The sequence below is a fragment of the Saccostrea cucullata genome, unplaced genomic scaffold (assembly GCF_032062105.1).
Source record: "Saccostrea cucullata isolate Sc308-1 unplaced genomic scaffold, CSIRO_AGI_Scuc_v1 ctg38, whole genome shotgun sequence".
In the NCBI taxonomy this organism is placed as follows: domain Eukaryota; kingdom Metazoa; phylum Mollusca; class Bivalvia; order Ostreida; family Ostreidae; genus Saccostrea; species Saccostrea cuccullata.
Genome location: NW_026937075.1, coordinates 488,457 through 509,537, shown reverse-complemented (window position 1 = coordinate 509,537; position 21,081 = coordinate 488,457). Strand labels below are relative to the sequence as shown.

Genomic DNA, 21,081 nt, shown 5'->3' with positions numbered 1-21,081 from the left:
CAACCTCTGTAAAGAAAATGAACGGAAACTGATGGTGGACCGATCAACAGACCGACAGACAGCAGCCAAGCAGTACGCCCTCCTTTCTTCGAGGGTCGGGGGGGGGGCATAAAAAATGAACCAGGAGGAGGGGGTCCAGTCCCCAAGTACTAGTGCCTGTGTTTAGAGTGTGTTGTAATTTGTAAGGTTCGCGTTTTACTACATACGCTGTATGTAAAACTCTGCAAGTAATAACCATGCAGGGTTATATTTAATCCATTTATTTCTGATTCAATATTTGTATCCCTGTACTGCAATTGTAAGCTTCTTTCTAACAAATCCTAAATATCAAAATTATTTGCATAAGGAAATAACAAAGATATGCTTAAATTACACAATCTTCAGGAGATTTCTTTCTAGTCAAAATCACACTTGTTTGTTTGTCGTCACCGTGCAGGGTTACGCCCCCTTACGGGGTTGACACATTATTTACATCTCCTTCTATTGTTCCTTGGTAAAACCCCCGTTATTGAAGAACTTTAAATATTGCTTCCTTTGTACCGGTGTTACACCAAAATTGATCCTGATCATTGTTACAAATTAATGCAAAGTTCTCAGGATCAAGAATAATGTTGACTTACTTGGGATAGACACATACTCCAGAAAACTCGCCATTGTAAGGTTATGATTGGTGAGGGGACACCGAGCTCTTCACGTGCAAACTCAGCTTTCATCTAAACTCGATACAGCTCAAGTACATACTCCAGCGAGAGTGAAACTATTAATTCACTCAAATAACAAAGATATATTGGCCCCAAATAGTAGCTTTTATTGCAAAACAACCTGTCTTCCTTTAAATTTAATCACTCTATTGAAAACATTTTTAGAGAAAAAAAATTGCACTGAATCGCACCTCCTTGATAATAAGAATTATTGTAGAGTACTGATGGCCCTGGTCGCACTGTAGTTTCTAAAGTCTATATTGATAAAACATTCAAATGATTTTTTATTTTTGAAATTCAATTCCAGATACAAGTGATAAAAATTATATTTTTATTGCATTTAGTGTACATTCAGTTGTATCATTAATTAATGCATCTATTTTAATGCAAAAGACATTGTGTAATGTCAAATGAGGTAACCATATCAAGACAATGAAATATAATTAATTCATTTGATCTGCATGTTCTACTAAACTGTTTCTTTCAATACACTGTATAGTATAAAGCATCATTAACTATGTGGAACAAGGGTCTTACTTTCTTAAAGGACATGTCGTTTCGTTTCTCTACGTCAACGTCTTTGAATATAGATTTTAAAGTATATAAATCTTTATGCAAATTCAATTCTATCTGCCAAATTAAATGTTTTTGTAAAATATTTTATGCAGTAGAATCAGATATTACTTGGAGGCAAAAACAACTAAAGCTAAATGGCAAATCAAAGCATAAATTCAGCAAAACTGACTAAATGTGGAGATAATTAACTTAATGTTTAAGTGTTTAAAATTAAAGAGTTTAATTATTATAATATATTTTTTTTTAAATATTTTTTTTTATTTTATCAACAAATGAGGGACAATCCTTTCCCACTGACTGCATAGTATTCTGATTTTTCAATGCATTTCCCCCCCAAAAATATAACAACTTGACAAGCATAATTCATTTATATTTGTTTTATTATTATGTTTAATATATAACATGTAAAATAATGTACTTCAATTTTAACTCAGCATAACAAAAATAAAAACAGGAAACAAGGTTGCCTCCAGTAAAGCTTATACCCATATTCTCCATAAATGTCCTCAAAGAACAAATACATGTACATGCATGTTTTATACATTGGAGGAATTATTGCTGAAGTGAACAGCAACCAACAGCAAGTATTGACAATTATAGCATTAATTATGCAAAGTAAATAAAGCTGCATAAATGTTGTAGATTTTGTATGAATGTATTTTTACATCTCCACAATAATTTGTGTCAAAAACATATAATACTGTAGTGAAAAAAATATTTATGGCAACAGACATTTGTTTCATACATGTAATCTCTTCCGATACATTTTCTCTTCCATATACGGACAAATTATTTCACACATGGAATGGTTATGTGGGAGCCCTATACAAATTATTCTAACTACACTCTGGAAAGTATGATGAGTATGATTTGTGTGAATTCAGTACAAAATACTTCACAATAAAGCTTTATAGCACTGTAAATCCCAATGTCTGGATATAAAATCCCACTCCTACACAACAAAGTCATTGGAACATCTGAAGTTGAGATCCTCATCCAGCTCTTCTGGATTGATTGTGTAGCTGCCTGATGTGGTGGTGGCAGCATCATCGTCATCCTCGCGGGATTTTGTGGTGCTGATGATGCTACCTCCTCCAAGATTAAAATAGTCTTTGTGAACACTGTGGTAATAGTTGGAGTTCCTATAGTCCCAGGGATCAGAGAGTTGGGATTTATATGAGATGGGAGTATATGGCATATTATGAGCACTAGTAAAGGGAACAGCTGAGTGTCTTTTTTCACTGCTGCTGGGTATGCTGCAAGGAGGTGGTCTGGGGGGTTTACTGTCTTTCTTCGGCAGTGATGACATGAAGGAAATGGGAGACATGGATTGGTTGTTGTAAAAATCGAATGATCTGGAATCATCTGAAAAAATAGAGGAGAAAATGAATAAAATTAACCAGTATGAGACACAAATTAAGTTTTCAATGAAATCTGTTCTTGGCTGTATTTCTTAATCTTCTTTTAATTACATAAAACATGAAAATTAAACTGTCAGACTTCAGTGGTGTATTTTGAATTACCTGCTGTATGTGCAGTACTGGGATTATCATCCTCACTGCCTCCCCTCCCACTATCTGACGGGATGGTCTCCCCTGATGTGTCACTGTTACTGTCACTAGGGTGCACTCTACCAGGGGAAGCAACCTAAAAATAGCAAAATCATATTTCTGGAAACTTTACACATATATCATATTAGAATATCAATTTTATGTCTGATATTATGACAATTTTCAGAACACGGGCTGCAATGCTGCCATTTATTGATAACATCCCTTTCTATCCCTGTACCAGCTCTTTGCTTTGTTGTATTAAAACAACTATTTAGAGGTATGACAATTTATGAAAATGATACTGATGAGACAATCAATGTTAGTGGTGTGTAGAACTTGGTACAGCTGAATTATTGATTGGTGTAATTTAGAGCTCCATTTTTGTTGTTTTTCAGTTTTTCTGGGGGAAGATTTGTGACAGCTGCATAGACAATATAATCATCTGTTTGTCTTTGTGCTAGTGTTGTCATCAGTTGTTATGGGAGTATTGCAGTAATAATGCTTAAAATATTCATTATGATTCAAATATATGCAGAAAAAAAAATTTTTTCTTTCAATTATGATTTGAATATTCGGAAATTTGTGTGAACTTGTACGATCAGCTTAAGTTCAACACTCAAAATATGAAAGAAAAAGCCTCACAAAAATTGAGATTGTTTCTAAAATAAAATTTTCTTAAATATTTTTTATTGCATTTCTGTCTCACCTGGTTGTCTTTTTTCAGTAAAATTTGCTGAAGTTTTAAGGCGTTCATGGCTTCGATTTTTGAATCAGATTTCAAGGAGGAATAGGATGGTGGCTTGTCATATAAATTCTGAAAGGAAAAAAAATAAATAGTCTATAGAATTAAATTTACCCCAAATTACATTCATTACCCCTTTAGATATATAAATTAAAAGTCTTTAAAAATAAAACTAAGTGGAAAATCCAAATAAATTTCTATACAATTCCTACCAATCTTTGACAATTTTAGTGAAAATTATTGCTATTATCTGTTGAAAAATATTCAATTTGGATATAGTCATAGGTGAAAAAGTCCATGGAAATTTATTCTTTTTCAATCAATAAGGTATAAACTAGTAAAAAGGCAAATAATTGGAAATAATTATTTGACAAGAAATTATAAATCATTTAATATCTTGTCATCATTTTATAAAAAGAAAATAACGCAGATTTAATAACCACAAAATGTTCAGTGCATGTTCAAATTTTCTCCGATTGAATTAAAGATCTAGCCGAAAAGTTTTGATAAAAGGAAAATGACTTTAAATTTGTCTGTCTCTTATTGAAAAATGAGAAAATGATATGTGTTTGCTTTGAACTTGTCCCACATGGAAAACGCTCTGTTTAAATGAAAGACCACATCCTTAAATAAGTTTTAAACCTTAAAGAAAACTTCACAAATCTAAAGTACAAATAATGACACGACCAGAACAGTTTAAATAAAACCAAAGGGAAAATATTTGTCAAGTTTCACAAACAAAATGCTTTATTTTCCTACTCAGAAATATGATTATTTTTTTAGGTATATATTTTTCTTTACGCAAGGTTCTTAAGTCCTCTGGGTTGAATGTTAAGTTAGGACAAAAATCATAAACAATCTCCCAAAATATCAAATGTTTTTGGTTCAAAAAGGATCTTACAAATTTAAACACCATGCATTTATTTTTATAGCAATAAAAATATTTTTGTAGGTTTTGATTCACTACAAAAGTAAAAATAACAAATCTTGTTTGACAAAAATGTTCACGCTAACTGAATATCAATATAAACAGAATATGAAAAATAAATATCAATTTTATAGAAAATTTATCATGTCTCTGTGCAAGGATATTTCCCTATCTGCAGTAATTGCACAGGGTGTGACAAAATAAATTCCCAATTTATCAAAATAAGCCATGATTAATGTTCATAAATGCAGGAGATGCACTAACGCTCTCCAATGAAAATGAGACAGTGCGGACCTCCCGAGACCTGAACCAATAATCTGCACTGATTCAATACCCAGATACACCCACAAAATCATGGCTTGTCTGTCTTCAGGCATAAAATAAATTTTTATCAAAGAGGGATAAATATAAAAAATCCCTGTATTGTCTGGATGATTCCGAAATGAAGATAAGATCCAATATCCTTCTTTAAATCCACCCTCCCAAAGGTCAGACTAATTTCATAATAAGAAGATTTAGGATGAATCAAAAATGGATGCCGAAAGCCATCTTAACTATCAGTGGACCTATTGAAAAAATATCCACTGAAATCGTTTTAGGATCCCAAAATGAGAATGACTGTAATTATGATAAAACTTCTGCATCTAGAAAGAGCAGGCATTTACAAGTTAATGTAAAGTCATATAATGAGGGTAATAATGGATAAAATCCCATTTAACAGCAAAAAAAAAATTATGTAATTTATAATGAAAAATAATGAGACTGCCCTTTCAATAATTTAGCAGCCTCGATGACTCATAAAAAATGTGATTTTTCACTTTGCTAGTTTCTGCATAAAAAAAGAGTGCATTGTTTACTGTGCACCAAATTCCTTTTTGGCCATAGTAGTCCTATATAGTAGTCCGTAAATAAAGTTATTAAAAAAAGATTTTGGTGACAAGTAGCCTGAGGTCAGAATGTTTATCACTTTCTGGAGAAATATGGGTCCATTATGACACCATTTTTGACATCTAACATATTTTTCTCCTGTTGACGGCCTTTATATCCAGATTTTTGTGTAGTGACATGCACGTTACATTTTTCAGAGATTGGTATCCCAGATACAAGGACAGACCCTTACCATTGTGTGAGCTGCAACTTTAGATACCTGACATTTGACTTTATTATAATATTAAAAAAATTTCCCCTCATGCTGGTTTATCCAGTAAGATGAGTTATTAATATTAGATCTGAGGTTAGGATACTGACTCTGGTGGTGTTTCAGTTAAGCTTTGGTCACGCCAGGCATAAAAAATTACAAGGTGTTTTATACTGGGTTTAAAAATGATTCAGTCTATTTACGTAAATCATGGCGTTAGCTAATTACATTTGACTTTCAAATTAAAGTCATTTACAAGTCCAAATGCATTTTATTAAGATACAACTGTGTAAATTTTATATTAACCTGTTTGATATCATGGTTCCCAAAGTTTGCTTGTAATAAAAAATAAGAAGATTTTTAAATGAAATAATGTTTAAACTTCAAGCATTTTAAATGAATTTTAGACCACTTGATTAAAAAAAAAATATTGCACATCAGTATCCATTAAATGGATATATTTTGTATTATTATATTATGATAAATTAGTTAAACAAGCACAGCTGTGGAATATTACCAAGAGATGACTTACATTTTGTGTGATGTTAGAAGTGTAGTTATTGTTGGGATTATTTAGATGCCCCTCGCTGTGAGTCCCGGGATTAAACGTCACTTTCTTCCTCTCCATGTATTCCTCCTCAGGAGGGGCACTGGGCACATTGGATGTACCGGCGGGGGAGTACCCGTTCTGCATGGGGACCCCCAGAGGACCAGGGGTGGCCTTGTATTTCTTGCGCTCAATGTCCTTCTTCCTGATGACCAGTATGACGATGACAATAGCGACGGAGATGATGATGGTGAAGATGATAACACCGATAGAAATGTAGATGTATTTATTGTCGGATTCTGGTGTTTGAGTTGCTATGGTAACATTGTTTATTGTGACTTCAACATTCAGTTGGGTACATGCCGTTTTTGCGGGAAGCCCAGAATCTCTGACACAGATAGTGAGGCTGACGGACTGATCTGTCTTGAAGTGGTAATCCCGATTCAGAAAGAGTTCGCCTGTCTGAGAGTGAAGGTTAAACATGACTTTTTCATTTCCGTTCTGTATGAAGTAGGTGAGCTGTCTGTTGATGCCTTCGTCCTTGTCTTCCGCTATTATTTTTGTGATCGGAAGGGAGGTGACGGTGGAAGAGACAGTGTTGTTCATTTTGTTTGGGAACAGAATAATGGGTGTATTGTCATTGGCATCCATTACGTACACAGTTACATAAGCTGAACTGTTCAGAGATGGTTTACCACTATCCTGGACATACACCATGAAGTTGTACTGACTCAGAAACTCTCTGTCCAATGTTGTACTGGTGATCACAGTTCCATTACGTAAAACCTCAAAGGGAACATTAATATCCTGTGGAGACATAGAATACTGCAAAAAGGCATTCAGTCCCAAGTCTGGATCACGGGCTACAACAGTACCAACAGGAGTATGCCGCTCACTCTCCTCACTGACTTCAAACGTGAACAGGGACTCGGTAAACCTTGGTTTATTGTCGTTGATGTCCGTAATGTTAACAATAACAGTTGCGGTGCCGGTTTTTGGAGGAACACCACTGTCCACTGCGAGGACGCGGAACAAATAATCACTAGTACTCTCCCTGTCCAGAACTCCTGTAGCATTAATGACACCCGTAATACGGTTAATACTGAAAGAGGAGCCCGCATCGCTGTGAAGAACATACTGAATCTGTGAGTTCAGTCCCACATCATCATCAGTTGCTGACACCTTGGTGACAGTCACCCCTTTCGCATTGTTCTCTTCTATGCTTGCAAAGTAAACAGGTTGGGAAAACATGGGTTTATTGTCATTTTCATCTACAACTCTTACAATGAAACTCTTGGACGACTGGAGGCGTGGGTCTCCATTGTCCTGGCATGTCACAGTAATATTATGTTGACTGGCTGTTTCTCTGTCCAGTTTTCTTTTCACCACAACCTTGTAGCCTTTACTGGACAAAGGCTCTATTCCAAAATAAGAGGAAGAGATTGAACACTGAACTTCACCATTTTTACCATTGTCTGAATCCTCAACACTGACGTGTGCCACAAATGCATCAATGTTGATCAGTTCAGAAATAGGAACAACCCCACCACTTCCTGACACCAAATTGACCTTGACCATGGGAGGGTTGTTCCCAGCATCTTCTATCTGAATATTGACCTTGACCTGGGCATACTTTGAAATGGTTCCTTTGTCTCTTGCTTCAACGAAAAAGGAGTAGATCTCATTCGGCTCGTACACCAGTTTTTTGAGTAGAGTGATGTCTCCAGTCCGTGTATTGATGGAGAAAACATCGCTGTAGGCTTGATTGCTGATCAAGTACCCCACCTCTCCATTGGCCCCACTGTCTATGTCTGAGGCGGTCACACTCAAGATGGTAGTCCCAGGCTCCGTATTCTCACTCACAGTCTTATTGTAAACAGATTCACCAAACACTGGAGAATTATCATTTTCATCCAAAACAATAACATCAACTTGCAGTTTCCCAGTGTTCATTTCAGTGCCACCATCTTTTGCAAAAATCTGAAGAATATACTTTGCTGTTTTTTCCCTGTCTAGTTTCTCCAGTAACTGTAGCTTCACATCAAAGCCCCCATCCATCTTTTTGGTAGTATTAAGCCCAAATGTTCCATTGGCAGGGAAGATTTCGTAGCTCTGTATGCCATTGTTTACACCAGTATCTAGGTCCACAGCAGAAGGAAGCTGTTCTTGATGGCCAACATTCGAGTTTTCTGATACGTTGACTGTAAATACGGGTACTGAGAATTGTGGTGCATTGTCATTGATATCCTTGACGTTAACATTCACTGTTATAACTTGAAATTCTCCCCCTCCTTGTTCACTTGCAGCCACATCAAATTTTAAAACACATCGGGTAGAACCTCTACAGGTCTGAAGCTCTTCTCTGTCGATGGTTTTTGATGCAAAAAGATCACCAGTGATTTCGTTGATGCTAAATACGGTTTTATATTCATTATCAGGCTGGAGAAAAGTGTATCTCATTCTGCTAAAGACTTCGGAGGAGAGATTTGCCTTTTGGACAAGATTACTTCTTACGGGGATATTCCCAATCTTATTCCCTGGGGGTTCCTGTTCGTTCACAGTAAAATCCGCAACAGTTTCTGCAGAAGAAGTCACGAAAAAGGATAAAGCACTCAGTAGGAAAAGAACGGCCATGGTAGATTGTGTTTATCCTTCACAAAAGGCGGGGTCTCTGGTCATTTCCTCCACGCTGGGTTACCAATGGCTCCTTTATATCTCTACCTGAGCAATGAAAGAGAAACAAATTAAAACCATTAATGCATTTATGTTTCATAAATCTGGATTAAGTTATAAAATTTTGACAGTGAGAACAAACCACCACAGGACAAATGTTTCAGGGATAAATATAAAAGCGGCATTATGATTTTTTTCCTGAGAACTGTTTCATTCTTACCAACACCTGTTATTTCATAAGAACAAGAAAAACTTTCAATTAAATATCTCTATTTACCAAATATCAAACAATATTGTTTTTCTCCCTCGTAAGATACCAAGTGAAATGGAATTCATATATGCAGAAAAAAATTAATATTTCCATTTTTAATTACATTGCGAAGAGAAAATATTAATTGTCTCCGAAATAAATTAAATCTTGTAATGAAGTTTTTCATTCAACATAGCACACGAGAGAGTATAATTATTAAAGTTTACAGAAATCTGCCCGAGTTAAAAAAAAATATTGAAAAGCGTGATAAGGATCTGTGGCCTAAATAATAGGAATGAGTTTACAACCAGCTCATTTAAAGTCTTTTAATGTCACTTTCATTTTGTGGACACCTTGTTGAATTAAGAAAATTTACTATGTTTCTGATTTACGAGAAGTTACTTTATTAGAAATGCATTCATCACTTCAAAGACTTGATTGCACCTGACCACCCGATATTACACCTAGCCTGGTGAAGCACACCTCCACTCCAAAACAAATGTGGTAAAAACACTTATACATGCTGAACCGTTGTGAGGATACCCATAATTTATTTGGGTTTTCCTTTGGAGTTAATATTTACTCACTTAATAAAACAGCATTTTACATCCCGATAGAAAGTCATTTTCATTTTGTACATGTATTCTATGATTTACACTCTTTAAACAAAATAAATTTATTAAACATAAAATTATTACCGGGGTAATTAGGAAAAAAAAAGACTTTTTATTTTCATATCTCATGATTTGTCTGAAATTCTATCATTTTTGATTTGTCAATGTTTGTGTCATTAAGAGGTAATAAAATGTCAAATTGTTCAATCAATCAGACTCAGAGAATTTTTTTTTACACACATCGTAAATATATCATATTTATCAAAAATTGTAAAAATTAACCACAGATTAATTAATTACAGTTTTTAGGGAGAAACCAAGCAATATATTATACATAAATTGTAAGAAAAGGGTGTTTATAATACTGTATTTCATATTTTTCAAGGATTCTTTTTTCTTCTTTTTTTAAATTAATTTGTTTGTAATAAAAATTGAATACTATAATAATTGTGATATACACTTAACTAATGTATATGCCTTGAATATGGACTTTTTTAAATAATTATTACACAAAAAGACAAATATTCCTCACCTTCTTGTAAAACACTAAATCCAGAATGAAAAATTTTATTAAACTGTCCAGAGAAGAATCATGAAATATTAAAGGGTCAGCCTGTATACTGATGTTTATATTATTGCACCAATATCGTGGCTTTATTTATCTACAGCTTAGCTTCCTTTACAACAAACAAACCAGACACTGTTAAAAATTCAGACTTCCTCTTGTATGTCAACACAAATTTTCAATTACTTCTCCATTTGGAAATTCTAAGGTTACATTAGGCAAGAAATCAATGATGTAGCCATTGTCCATCTTCAGAGTTAAAGCAGCTGATAATCTCACCAACAAATATACCCACTAAGCCGTTAAGACAACTTAAATATTTCCCTTATTACACTGTAGAGTTGACACATCCTAAAAGGAACCCCGTTTTCCTGACCATTCCAGCACACTGTTGTTCTGACTCTTTGATAAAGCTGACTGCTCGCAGCGTCGCGGATGAGTGAACTGGGACTGCCTACTCTGTCACAGACAACGAGTTAGCCGGGATGTCAGCAGAGCTGTGATACACAAGCTTGTTTGTGACCACCTTAATAAAATCGTCAACACCACCGAACAATGAGAAAAGGCCACAAGTTGATGTAACTGCTAATGTGATAATAAGAATAGGACTTTCCAGTATTATAATGAGTCAAGCTTATAGGTTCTTAAAAGAGAATTAAAGTAAAGATATTTTCAAGGAAAATAAAAAAAAAGTTATTTGCTTTTAGTTAATTTTTCTTAAAAATGCAGTAAAAAAATGCAGTTAAAAAAAAACGAATTTCTTAAATTTATTTAAAACAAATCTTACAAGATGTTTTTTAATTATATCAACAATGCTTTCCTTTTCTTTTAATTAATTTTTCCTTGTCACATATAAAATATATTGAAGAATATTGCATGTAATTAAAAAATAATAACTAGAAACTAACAAATTTTATTACAAAAATATATAATTGTCCAATAAATCAGCCTAATATATGTAAATGAGGGGGATATCCAGCCAGTTCACACCAATAGATGGCAGGGCCGTTATTGACTGACAGCTAAACATGGCATCAGCTGTTAACAGTCTGGTAATCAACATGTCTATCTCTCTATCATTGTCTATCATCTCCAAATCTCTCTATCTATCAGTATATCTATAGCCCCCCTAATCTTATCTCCATACCTATCTATAAGTATTAATTATTTACAGAATTAAAGTTTAAATTTAAAACAAAATAGAACTAAGTGTAAAAATGGTCAGTGCAAAATTTAGGAAGTTTGTGAGAAGATACTTATTAGAAATATCTTGCATTAGCATCTATAAAACTTTTTTTTCCTTTAGTTTTTTTTTTTTCATTTGTTTATTTTTTTTAGAGAGAGAAAGACATTAATGCAACTATAATTTACAACATCAAATTTTTAAAATATTTCTGATTCTTATCTTAATTACAGTTCAGAGTTGTACCAACTTCAATGATTATTAAGAAATTTATCAACGAAAATAAACTATTTTTATCATGCATATGACAATTCCAATTTATTTTTTACATAAAACTTGTGCTGTACATGGAAAGAACCTTGAGGGTCTGTTACAATGAAATCAAATATGTTGTTATAACGCAGGTGAGTCCAGAGAAATGTGATAAAGAGCAATGGATTATAATCTTAAATTAATGCAAAATTAATTCAAAAACTTGCAACCATAAAATGAAATAGATAGGGGTTTAGCAGGGCATGAAATCAACTCCATTATATTTCTAAAGCATGCAATACTCTGTCCTAGCAATTATATGCTGAATATATACAGATTGTTGCATATAGATATATCATTTTCACTAAAAATGTTCAGTTTTCTGTTGTAAATAAAGGATATTAATCATTTCCACCAAAAAAGTATTTGGGCACAAATGTGCAATACAATGTATTTACTTCACAGGTTAGTGTTCACAAATAGAGTAAACAAATCAATGTGGCTTCAGCATAAAGAATCTTTGTACTGTCTGAGTATGCTAATTCTCTCTCCCTCTTTTAAAATCTAAATCTCCCTAATCAGGTAAGGGGAAGTAATCCATGCACTGACTAGTCCTTAACAGATCCATCTAATTACAGAGACTACATGAAAGGCATTGCCTCCCTTGGTTTTGGGGGGATCAGAGAGTGATAATAGGGTGTTTACTGATGACAAGGGGTAGATCCTTAACACAAACGTTCTCATTAAATGTGACAAATGTCTGAATCAGCTGCTCAAACAAGCTGTTTAACAGGTCAACAACAGGCATTTCCCATACCTGCTAAAAACCCATATCACAGACAGTCAAATAAATGACCAATACAAAGGATTAATCAACTGGGCACTATAGGTATAGTCAAAATACAAGGTGGTTCAAAAATGGTATGGTTGTATGTATATAGTGTGATTTTTTCCCCTGCAATTTTAACAATGTCCATGAACATTGTCCAAGCATCAGAATTATGCAAGATGCATGTATATTTGTTTTTTTTTTTAAAAATAAACCTTGATCTACTTTTTCTTAGCTATTATGTTGTTATTGGTACGGGCTTGGATGCGTCATGCTGCATCCATTAGCAGCTATTCTAGTTGGGCAAGCGCTAATTGAGAGACACTTGGTGGAGCGACTCGAGACATAATTACAAAATATGTCCTGTGAGCTCCGACAAATATGTCATGAATCCCTTTACTAAAACAATTATAGGCGAAATTTTTAATAATTAATCTCTATAGTTTTAGTGTAATGTTCATTGGTTGCATAAACTTCAACTAAAAACAAAACCATAGCAACAGAAAATGAAGTAAAATTGCCATTAGCACCAACATCTGCGGAGTTACGTAATTTATCAACTGACATTCATAGAGTATGCTTTTGAGCAGCAATTATATTAATTTTTACATCAATAAACACTTAAAAGCATGTATACATTACATGATTAAAGAGGCCTAGATTATATAACAACATCTTAAAAAAACAATACTAGGAACCACATACATGTTACTGTAGCACATTTACTTTTGCAATACAGTTGGCACAGCTGAAGAAAGAAATAATCAAAACTTAAATCTATACATCATGTGCATACTCCCCCCCCCCCCCCACACACACACACACCAAATCTCCTTAATAAAAGCTAAAACAGCAAACTCACCAGGATATGATAAATACAGCCTCTTGAATCAGCACTTGAGACAATTCTGTGGAATCCTATGTACCCATGCAGTATCCAACTTTCCCTTCACTCTTAACATCTACCTACAGACACAAGATCAAGGGTCATTGATGGCACAATAGGGGTGATCTAACACAACAAAGGGAGATTATCACCTCATCAGAGTACTCACTTAGACACACTGGTCTTAATAGACCCACCAATAGGTGATTAAAAATTACAGGTAAATGTCCCGCACCCCTGCGTAGCGACTCTTCTATGCTAGACTTTATCAAATAGAATTAAGGTGTCCAACTGTATGGCTTTTATCTAGACGGCATTCAGAAGGGTGGCAAAACTGTGATTTCTGTGTTTTCCATGGAATCATGTAATATTTAGTATAAACAGACTTATCATTAGCTTAGGTACACACAATGACCAGGGGTGCTAAGACATGACTTGTTAATACAACATGCTATCTTGTAAGCCATGTAAATTTGATTTCTAGAAAATTAATTAAATATTGGCCAACTGAAGTGTCATTATAAATTAAGATTAACTCATCTAATCTTATGCATTCAAAATGTTGACAAGTGTATAATAAATAGGATTCATATGATATAGTGATAATTATAAAAGTACACTTTTGTGCTAAAACTTGTAAAATAAAGTCTTATCTCTTGAAGAATTCATATTGATAAAAAAAATTTAATGAATATAAATCTGATACTGTTAAATGAATACTTTGACTTACATAAGTCCAAACAATCCATAAGAAAATTACATTAAAACATTTTTTTAAACAATGCGTAAGCTTTGCAAGGGGAACTAGTTTTTTATGTGATGACAAATGGTGGTGGGTTTAGAAGACCAACAGAGAGCTTACTGAGGTGTAATCAGCCTTAGTCTTGGATGAAGTGACTGATGATGATCGAGAAGGAAACAAAAAAAATTACCCAAACCTTGTGATCAGTGGACGATATAGAAGATCACGCTCAATGTGTCTTACTCTTAACTAGTCTGTACAGAGAAGGAAAAAGCTCTCACTATTTCACATGATAAGCAAAAATAAACGATATAATGATGCAAGAGCATGCAGATATAATTAACTCACCAGATCAATCTAAAAGAAATAAGGCACCACAAAGAAAAATCCAAAGACAGAATGACGCCACAGAAATAACTTCACACCTGTTTAGCTGTGGACTGAATGGTCAAAGTGAGACTGTTGTCTTCAATCTCAGAGAATTGATTATTAATAGACATTTTATTAGATAAAATCTTTGACAATTTGGATTGATAAGTATAGAGAGATTTATGAACTTTTTAATGGTTACCTGGGTACACCTGAAGGCTATAGCCTAACCAGCACTATAAGTGTCAGTACAATCACTGCTGTACATTGGTTACATCATAACAATGCTTTTTCTCACCTGGCTGCATGTTTTCTCATAAATCACGACCAATAAAAGTGCCCCTTGTTAACATTTAGCCAGTTCTGTCAAATTCAGGCAAAAATTATCATAAATTGACAACAGCAACCATAAACCAAACTAAATGTGACTCCTTTATTTGGAGAGTTCTTCTTTTTTCTGGAAGAGATCAAAGACAAAAGTCCAGAATTCTGCTGACATTGAAGATTTGTCTGTCAGTCACTCCTGCAGACCCAGATTTAATGAGCATTATGGGATTTCCCAGCAGGCATTATCAACTGTTTGCACATCTTCACTAACTTATCCTTAAAACTGTTGTAATGCTGATCCTTGACAAGCAAGAGATGATTATTTTGGCAGTATAACACCTTGATCCTAGCTGCCAAGGGTACTTGGTCCAAAATATAACTCCCCTAATCCTAATAAAGAGGCATTAAGCCATTATCTGAAGATAAACTCTGAGACATCCCCAAATGCCTTTCAATGCTTTAATTTTATCTTTGGCCTATTGATTTTGTTCCTCCCAAACTTTGAAAAATCTTTAAAAATCTGACAGAGAAGAACCCCCAGCACTAGATTAATTAATGATATAATACAGGTGTGTTTTACATATGAATTGAACAGTGCTGAAACTTTCATGGTTTACCTGAGGAAAAATGAATTGAACCTGCTGAGCATAAAATATCACACACCCATTACAATGGAGCTTCATCTTAACTAAATGCAATTAAACTGTATCAATACAAAAGATATCAATTAAGATATTACTATAGTACCAATAATTTTATTTTAAAAATCATAAAATTTTATATTTGGATTGATCAATTTATTTGTGCACATGCACACAAGACCATTGAAGAAAATTTCCTTTTATCAGATGATGAAGATGCCAACATGTGTCAAACAGTCAGACCATAAAATATCCACCCCAGTCCCCAAATGTCAGTCCACTACTGGGATAACGATTAAGGAATTTACTGGGCCAATGGAAACCCTTAGAAGCCTAAGGTTTATGATAAATCATTAAAGATTTTATGGTTAATTCTGAAAGGCTTCATGGTCCAAAAGCCCTGACCTCTGTAATTACAACAATTCTTTTAAACCTTCTTCCAATTCCCTTGTCTACAGAATTATGGTGTAGAAATAAGTAGCCATCCCCCTATCTTATTATCAGGTCGCTTAGGACTTCTACCAATGAAACCAGACAAATTGCAGAGTGAAAATAGGAATCATTTAAATAGAGCCCAATAAAAGTCGGTCTTTTGTGAAATTTTCATTGGCTGATGACATAAAGCCGGATAGGACACCCCACCATTTTATTGAGATGTAAAAAAAATACAAGTCATCTTTGATCTCATTCTTGTGGCCACAATTAAATCTGACTCTTCGTTCCTGTAATGGTCAGTGATAATTTCCGACATAAGGCCAGCGGGACATTACACTGATGGTGTGGGGATATAACTGTTTTAGGACAAACAAAACCACCTTTTAATCTGTCACAGACAATGGACAAACCATTCTTTGGGACAAATTACATTCTAGGTTAACAGCTTTGGTAAAATGTTATTCATCTGGTCAAATAGAAAATAAAATACTTTTTAAAGAAACATCAAACCAGGGAGAACTATTTGACATTCAGTAGTATATGTATATACATATTTGTAACATCTTAGTTATCTTATTACCCACATTTGAAGTACATGCTGTACATGTATTGAGATGATGAACTTCTCAATATCATCCTCCACAGAATTAATTCTACATCAAACGTCAAAGCATAGAGTGACATTTAAGATATAACATTTAATTTCTTTTCACCAACTCATAATACAAAACAAAGATCAGGCTAGTCTAATTTCAAGAATTATACATGTTTTTTAACTTGTAATGTCAAAGGTCATGGCCACTTCAACCCAGAAGACTTATCTCTAAGAACGTTACTCATACAGGAGCTAAATGCAACACCTAAACTGTTGATGAAGAGATGGATAGACATTGTTAATCAACAAAGTCTAAACAAATGGTCTAAAAATAAGAATTCCTGAAAAAGGCAACCTTTGTAAAAATTTATTTGCCCTCTCCCAACTGGCCGAACCCAAGCCATTTTATAACCTCCAGGAAAGTTTTTATTTTTTAAATATTAATTCTGGGTTTCTTTTCCCAGTATTTACTATTCTTAGACTAACTTCATATTCGCAGGTGCTATGCTTTTAAGTTTAAAAAAACAAGTTTCCTCTACCTCCCAACCCAACCCATTTTTCCCCTGAGATTGTAGAATGCATGCAAACAATGTTTTAAAGATGACACCCAGCTGACAGTGCATGAACAAGACTTCATGACAATATCAAATGATTCTCACCAACTTTTCAATAAGAGACTGAGAACTAAGACATTTATAATGAACAGGTCCTCAGATTTACAGAGAACAACTCCATGTTTGAACAGACTGAGAAACACATCAACAACCCAGCAGGCAGTATTTAAAGATACACTGGAATTTCCTGACATTATTCACACCAACAAACAATCAGGCATGGTTATGATAAAGAGAAAACGGCCTCAAAAGGAATGAGAAAGTCTTGTCAGGGAGTGTTTTACCCAGCACAATCAATAAGGCCGTCCTTGATAAAACTGTAGTAGCTGTAAAAGTTAAAAAGCTGAAAGTATTGTATTTATATCCTTTCCTTTTCTCAACAAGCCATTATTAATTCTTCCTTTCTGCAAAGAAATAATCACATCAATTAAATTTTGAGTTTGAAGACGAAGAATAAATAAATATGCCTGTCACAATAGGGGGCTCGGAACACGTTCTGTCAACGTAATAATAGGGCGGCCTCCCAGGTCTGTTTCAAGATGTCATCCTAAAGATAGATATTACCACTTCAACAACAAATAAAACAAAAATTCACCATGATTGGGTGCGATCGATCACACCAATTTAGAGAAAGCTGTGAACAGTTGTACGAGCTAGAGTTAGACTTTGTAGGAAAACTTTGTCTCCTACAATCTTTTTTTACAATAGTTCCAGTTTCCGCATTAAACAGATCATGTTCGGATTTTCAACAATTGGGGCAATTACGTCCGTCTCATTTTTTTCTGTTCTATTGTGCTCTCTTGTCTGGAGACTTTATGCAAAATTAGTCTTCTACAGTATGTCTGAATTTCCTCCTGAACCTGCCAATAGCAATCAGATGTTTCAGATGATAAACCCAAAGGAACCAATCACAGGCTGGCTACCTAATTAATATCGGGATTAACATTGTAAATCTGTTATGACAACCAATTTTTCATTCCATTCAGCCACCCCTGATATGAGAATCAGATAGTTTCATTATACCCCACATCAGATGACAGGTAAAACGCTGAGTTCAATAGTCTCAGAAAAAAAGGCATATATGTACTTTTTAAAAAATATGAAGCACACATTATTTCTTGCAATTGACTAATGCAGTACCTGAATTTGGTCATGTTTGCTGCAACTTAAATGTTGCATATTTTTGGCAGATTATAAAAAATGAAATTAATAGCAGTTTTTAAAAATATATTTTAATTTGAAAAAATGAAAATTAGAAAAGAAAAATTCAATCTTCTCAATGTAAATGAAAACAAATTTGAAAAGTACCCGGTAACAAAATTAAAAGCTACATATGGCATAGTACTGTAATTTTTGCCTTTAAATAATTTAAATCAAGTTTTAAGATACAGGGAGAGATCTTATCATTTCCTGCAAATAAAATGTCAAGAAAACCTCCAAAAAGAAAAAAAAAAAAAACAAATTTTAAAATGCAAATGGAAGGAAAATCCTTTTCAAGTTAATACTGAACATAAAATTCTAAAAAAATAACATATTAAGAAAGCATTTACTCTGATTTCCACCCCCTTTACATCTGATAATTTACATTTCATTACCATTAACCAGAAATTAATCATTTACCTTTTGGAGAATGGTTTAAAGATTGTTGTCGATGACAATACAGCGTCAGTCCCCTTGTTACCGCCATATCAAGTTACACACCACATACGACCCTCATTTTTTCTCAGTCCCAGCTTTGAAAGCAAAACAGATAACCATCCCGATATGGCTGTGTATCGTCTTACTGTCTTTGTCAAATTATTTATGTTCTTAATTTCTTCCCCTCATAATTTCTGTCGGTGGAAGGTAAGCTATTCAGGACTTGCTATTCCTTTCTGTGGGGAGTCAGTCCAATATTCACACAAGGCAATTAATTCTCTTATGGCCAAAATCAGGGTTCGTATTAATGTGAACCTGGGCAGCTTGACATTCCATTTATAAATCTATAAATCACACATAAATATGAAGAGCCTATACACTGAATGTGTCTTCTGAGGAATAGGACTATACTTCCACAAAACTTCTGACTACCGCCTTGTAGTAAACAAAATATGGGGGTTCATTACCATAAAGCAATCATTTTATTTCCACTTGTCTCTCATTATAGTAATATATTTTTCGGATTGTAGATGTTTAGATTCATCAAAGACAATAATGAGTCATGATAATGCTACACAATTAAGGCAAAAAGACATTTAAATTTTTAAATTTTGTCGTAAATTTTATGAAAGTTGAATGCTTGAGAGAGAAATAGGCCTTGACAAATGGGATGCATCCGACCATTTTCTGGGCATTGTACAGGAAGCATGGGATCTCATTCAGTTTTGATGGCACTAAGCACCAAAATCAAAGTGGAGAAAAAAATTACTATTTAATTGCACCAAAAATATCTTACAGCAATCCATTATTTGACAACTCAATTAAGAGGCCATTTTTGAAATAGATGAAGTATTTGCCTCAGTGCTTGTTTAGGGCATTGTGAAAGATTCTGCGCATGCAGATGCCCAGCCAATGTACTTTACAGGATCAAGCTTTATTTCCAGTCAAACGTACTATATACTATACAAATTTGCACAGAATTTCCTGTGACAGCACTCGTCTGTTTTCAACTAAATAGTTTAAGTGGAAAATAAATGCTCACAAAGATATGTCATTATGCCTTTGCAAGCACTTGCATACATGATATGGATGAATTAAAGAAAATTACATAATTAAGTGGAAAGACCTAATTTTTGGAAAAAATGTTAGATATTTTATTCCTACAATAAATTAATAAAATATTTTTTAATTCATAATTTTTATATTCATATGATTCATAATTAATTCATAAAACCCAATAATTCTATCATTCAGTATTTCAAAACTACAATAATAAATTAAGTAAACATCTGTTCAATAAGGTAAGTAATAGGGCTCCTCATGCAAAACAACTATGAATGTATCAACTTTCAAAGTCTCAAATTGTAACAGCATGCTCTGATGCTATCTGTCTTCTGGGATAAATAAAGCACTTCTAACGAGTTACATCAATATTTTAGTGAAATCTAATTTCCCAGTGCTGCCTCCTATGACTGGTATAATCAAGTCTCAGATATATAGGTAAAATATTAGGTATAAATCTATATCAATTCCCATACAATTTGGACTAAAGGAGATCGAAAAGATCAAAACTGATTTTTTTTTTATAATCAAAGATCTTTATAAGTAAATAAGTATATAATTTAAGTTTAATAATTAAGTTTTCTATTTATTTTCACATAAAACTTAACTCAGAGGTCTGCATTTTCAAAGAGAAAGATTATCAAGTTATTTAGTGGCCTAAAAATGGAAATAACTATTTAATCTTTAAATTGGAGACTATTTTTTTGCCACCATATGCTACCATAGAAAAACCACATGTATCTTCTAATATACCTGAAATAATTGTTTGATTTTTTAAATTGCCCAACAGAGTTAAATGATCTAGAACAGTCAATTATTATGCTAGGCCTATTTGTTTACACCTCACTATAGTATAATGGGTATAGACAGAGGACACTAACTGCTTAGTCTGACTCCTGGGGTTGCTCTTTCACGTGTGGCCAGCCCCCTCCTCAATTTGTGCACCCCTCAAGTGTAACCACACTGATGGCTATCTCACAGCTGGTACATGCACTGTCTGGCAAGCAAGTACCTAACATCCTGAAAACCTACCCTATCATTGTAGAATTATAGGCATATATTGATGTACATGTAACAGTATATAAATATTATATCTTTAAAGACACATTTGTAACCATGTGACAGTGAATAAACTACACAATGATATAGATTTACTGTTTACAGTAAAATAACCAGTTGTGGATCGCTTTACACCAATTCTTCTCAAATTGGTGGATAAAT

General features: G+C 33.9%; 1 protein-coding gene across 5 annotated transcripts in view; it reads right to left on the bottom strand.

Moving 5' to 3' along the window:
* Window positions 1–1,639: 1,639 nt before the first annotated feature.
* LOC134247235 (protocadherin beta-3-like) overlaps window positions 1,640–21,081 on the bottom strand; it is a 33,983-nt gene continuing 14,541 nt past the window's right edge. Inside the window, exons 3-7 of one of the 5 annotated variants that reach the window (XM_062729588.1) lie at window positions 13,414–13,517; window positions 6,171–8,906; window positions 3,537–3,644; window positions 2,801–2,924; window positions 1,640–2,642 (exon numbers count right to left, since the gene is read on the bottom strand). In XM_062729588.1, coding sequence (XP_062585572.1) covers window positions 2,230–2,642; window positions 2,801–2,924; window positions 3,537–3,644; window positions 6,171–8,819 — 3,294 coding nt within the window. In that variant the 5' untranslated portion in view covers window positions 8,820–8,906; window positions 13,414–13,517 and the 3' untranslated portion in view covers window positions 1,640–2,229. Of the gene's footprint in view, window positions 2,643–2,800; window positions 2,925–3,536; window positions 3,645–5,944; window positions 5,974–6,170; window positions 8,907–10,254; window positions 10,836–13,413; window positions 13,518–18,780; window positions 19,209–21,081 lie in introns of those variants that run through there. The other 4 variants (XM_062729590.1, XM_062729589.1, XM_062729587.1 and 1 more) reach the window with 4 other exon arrangements.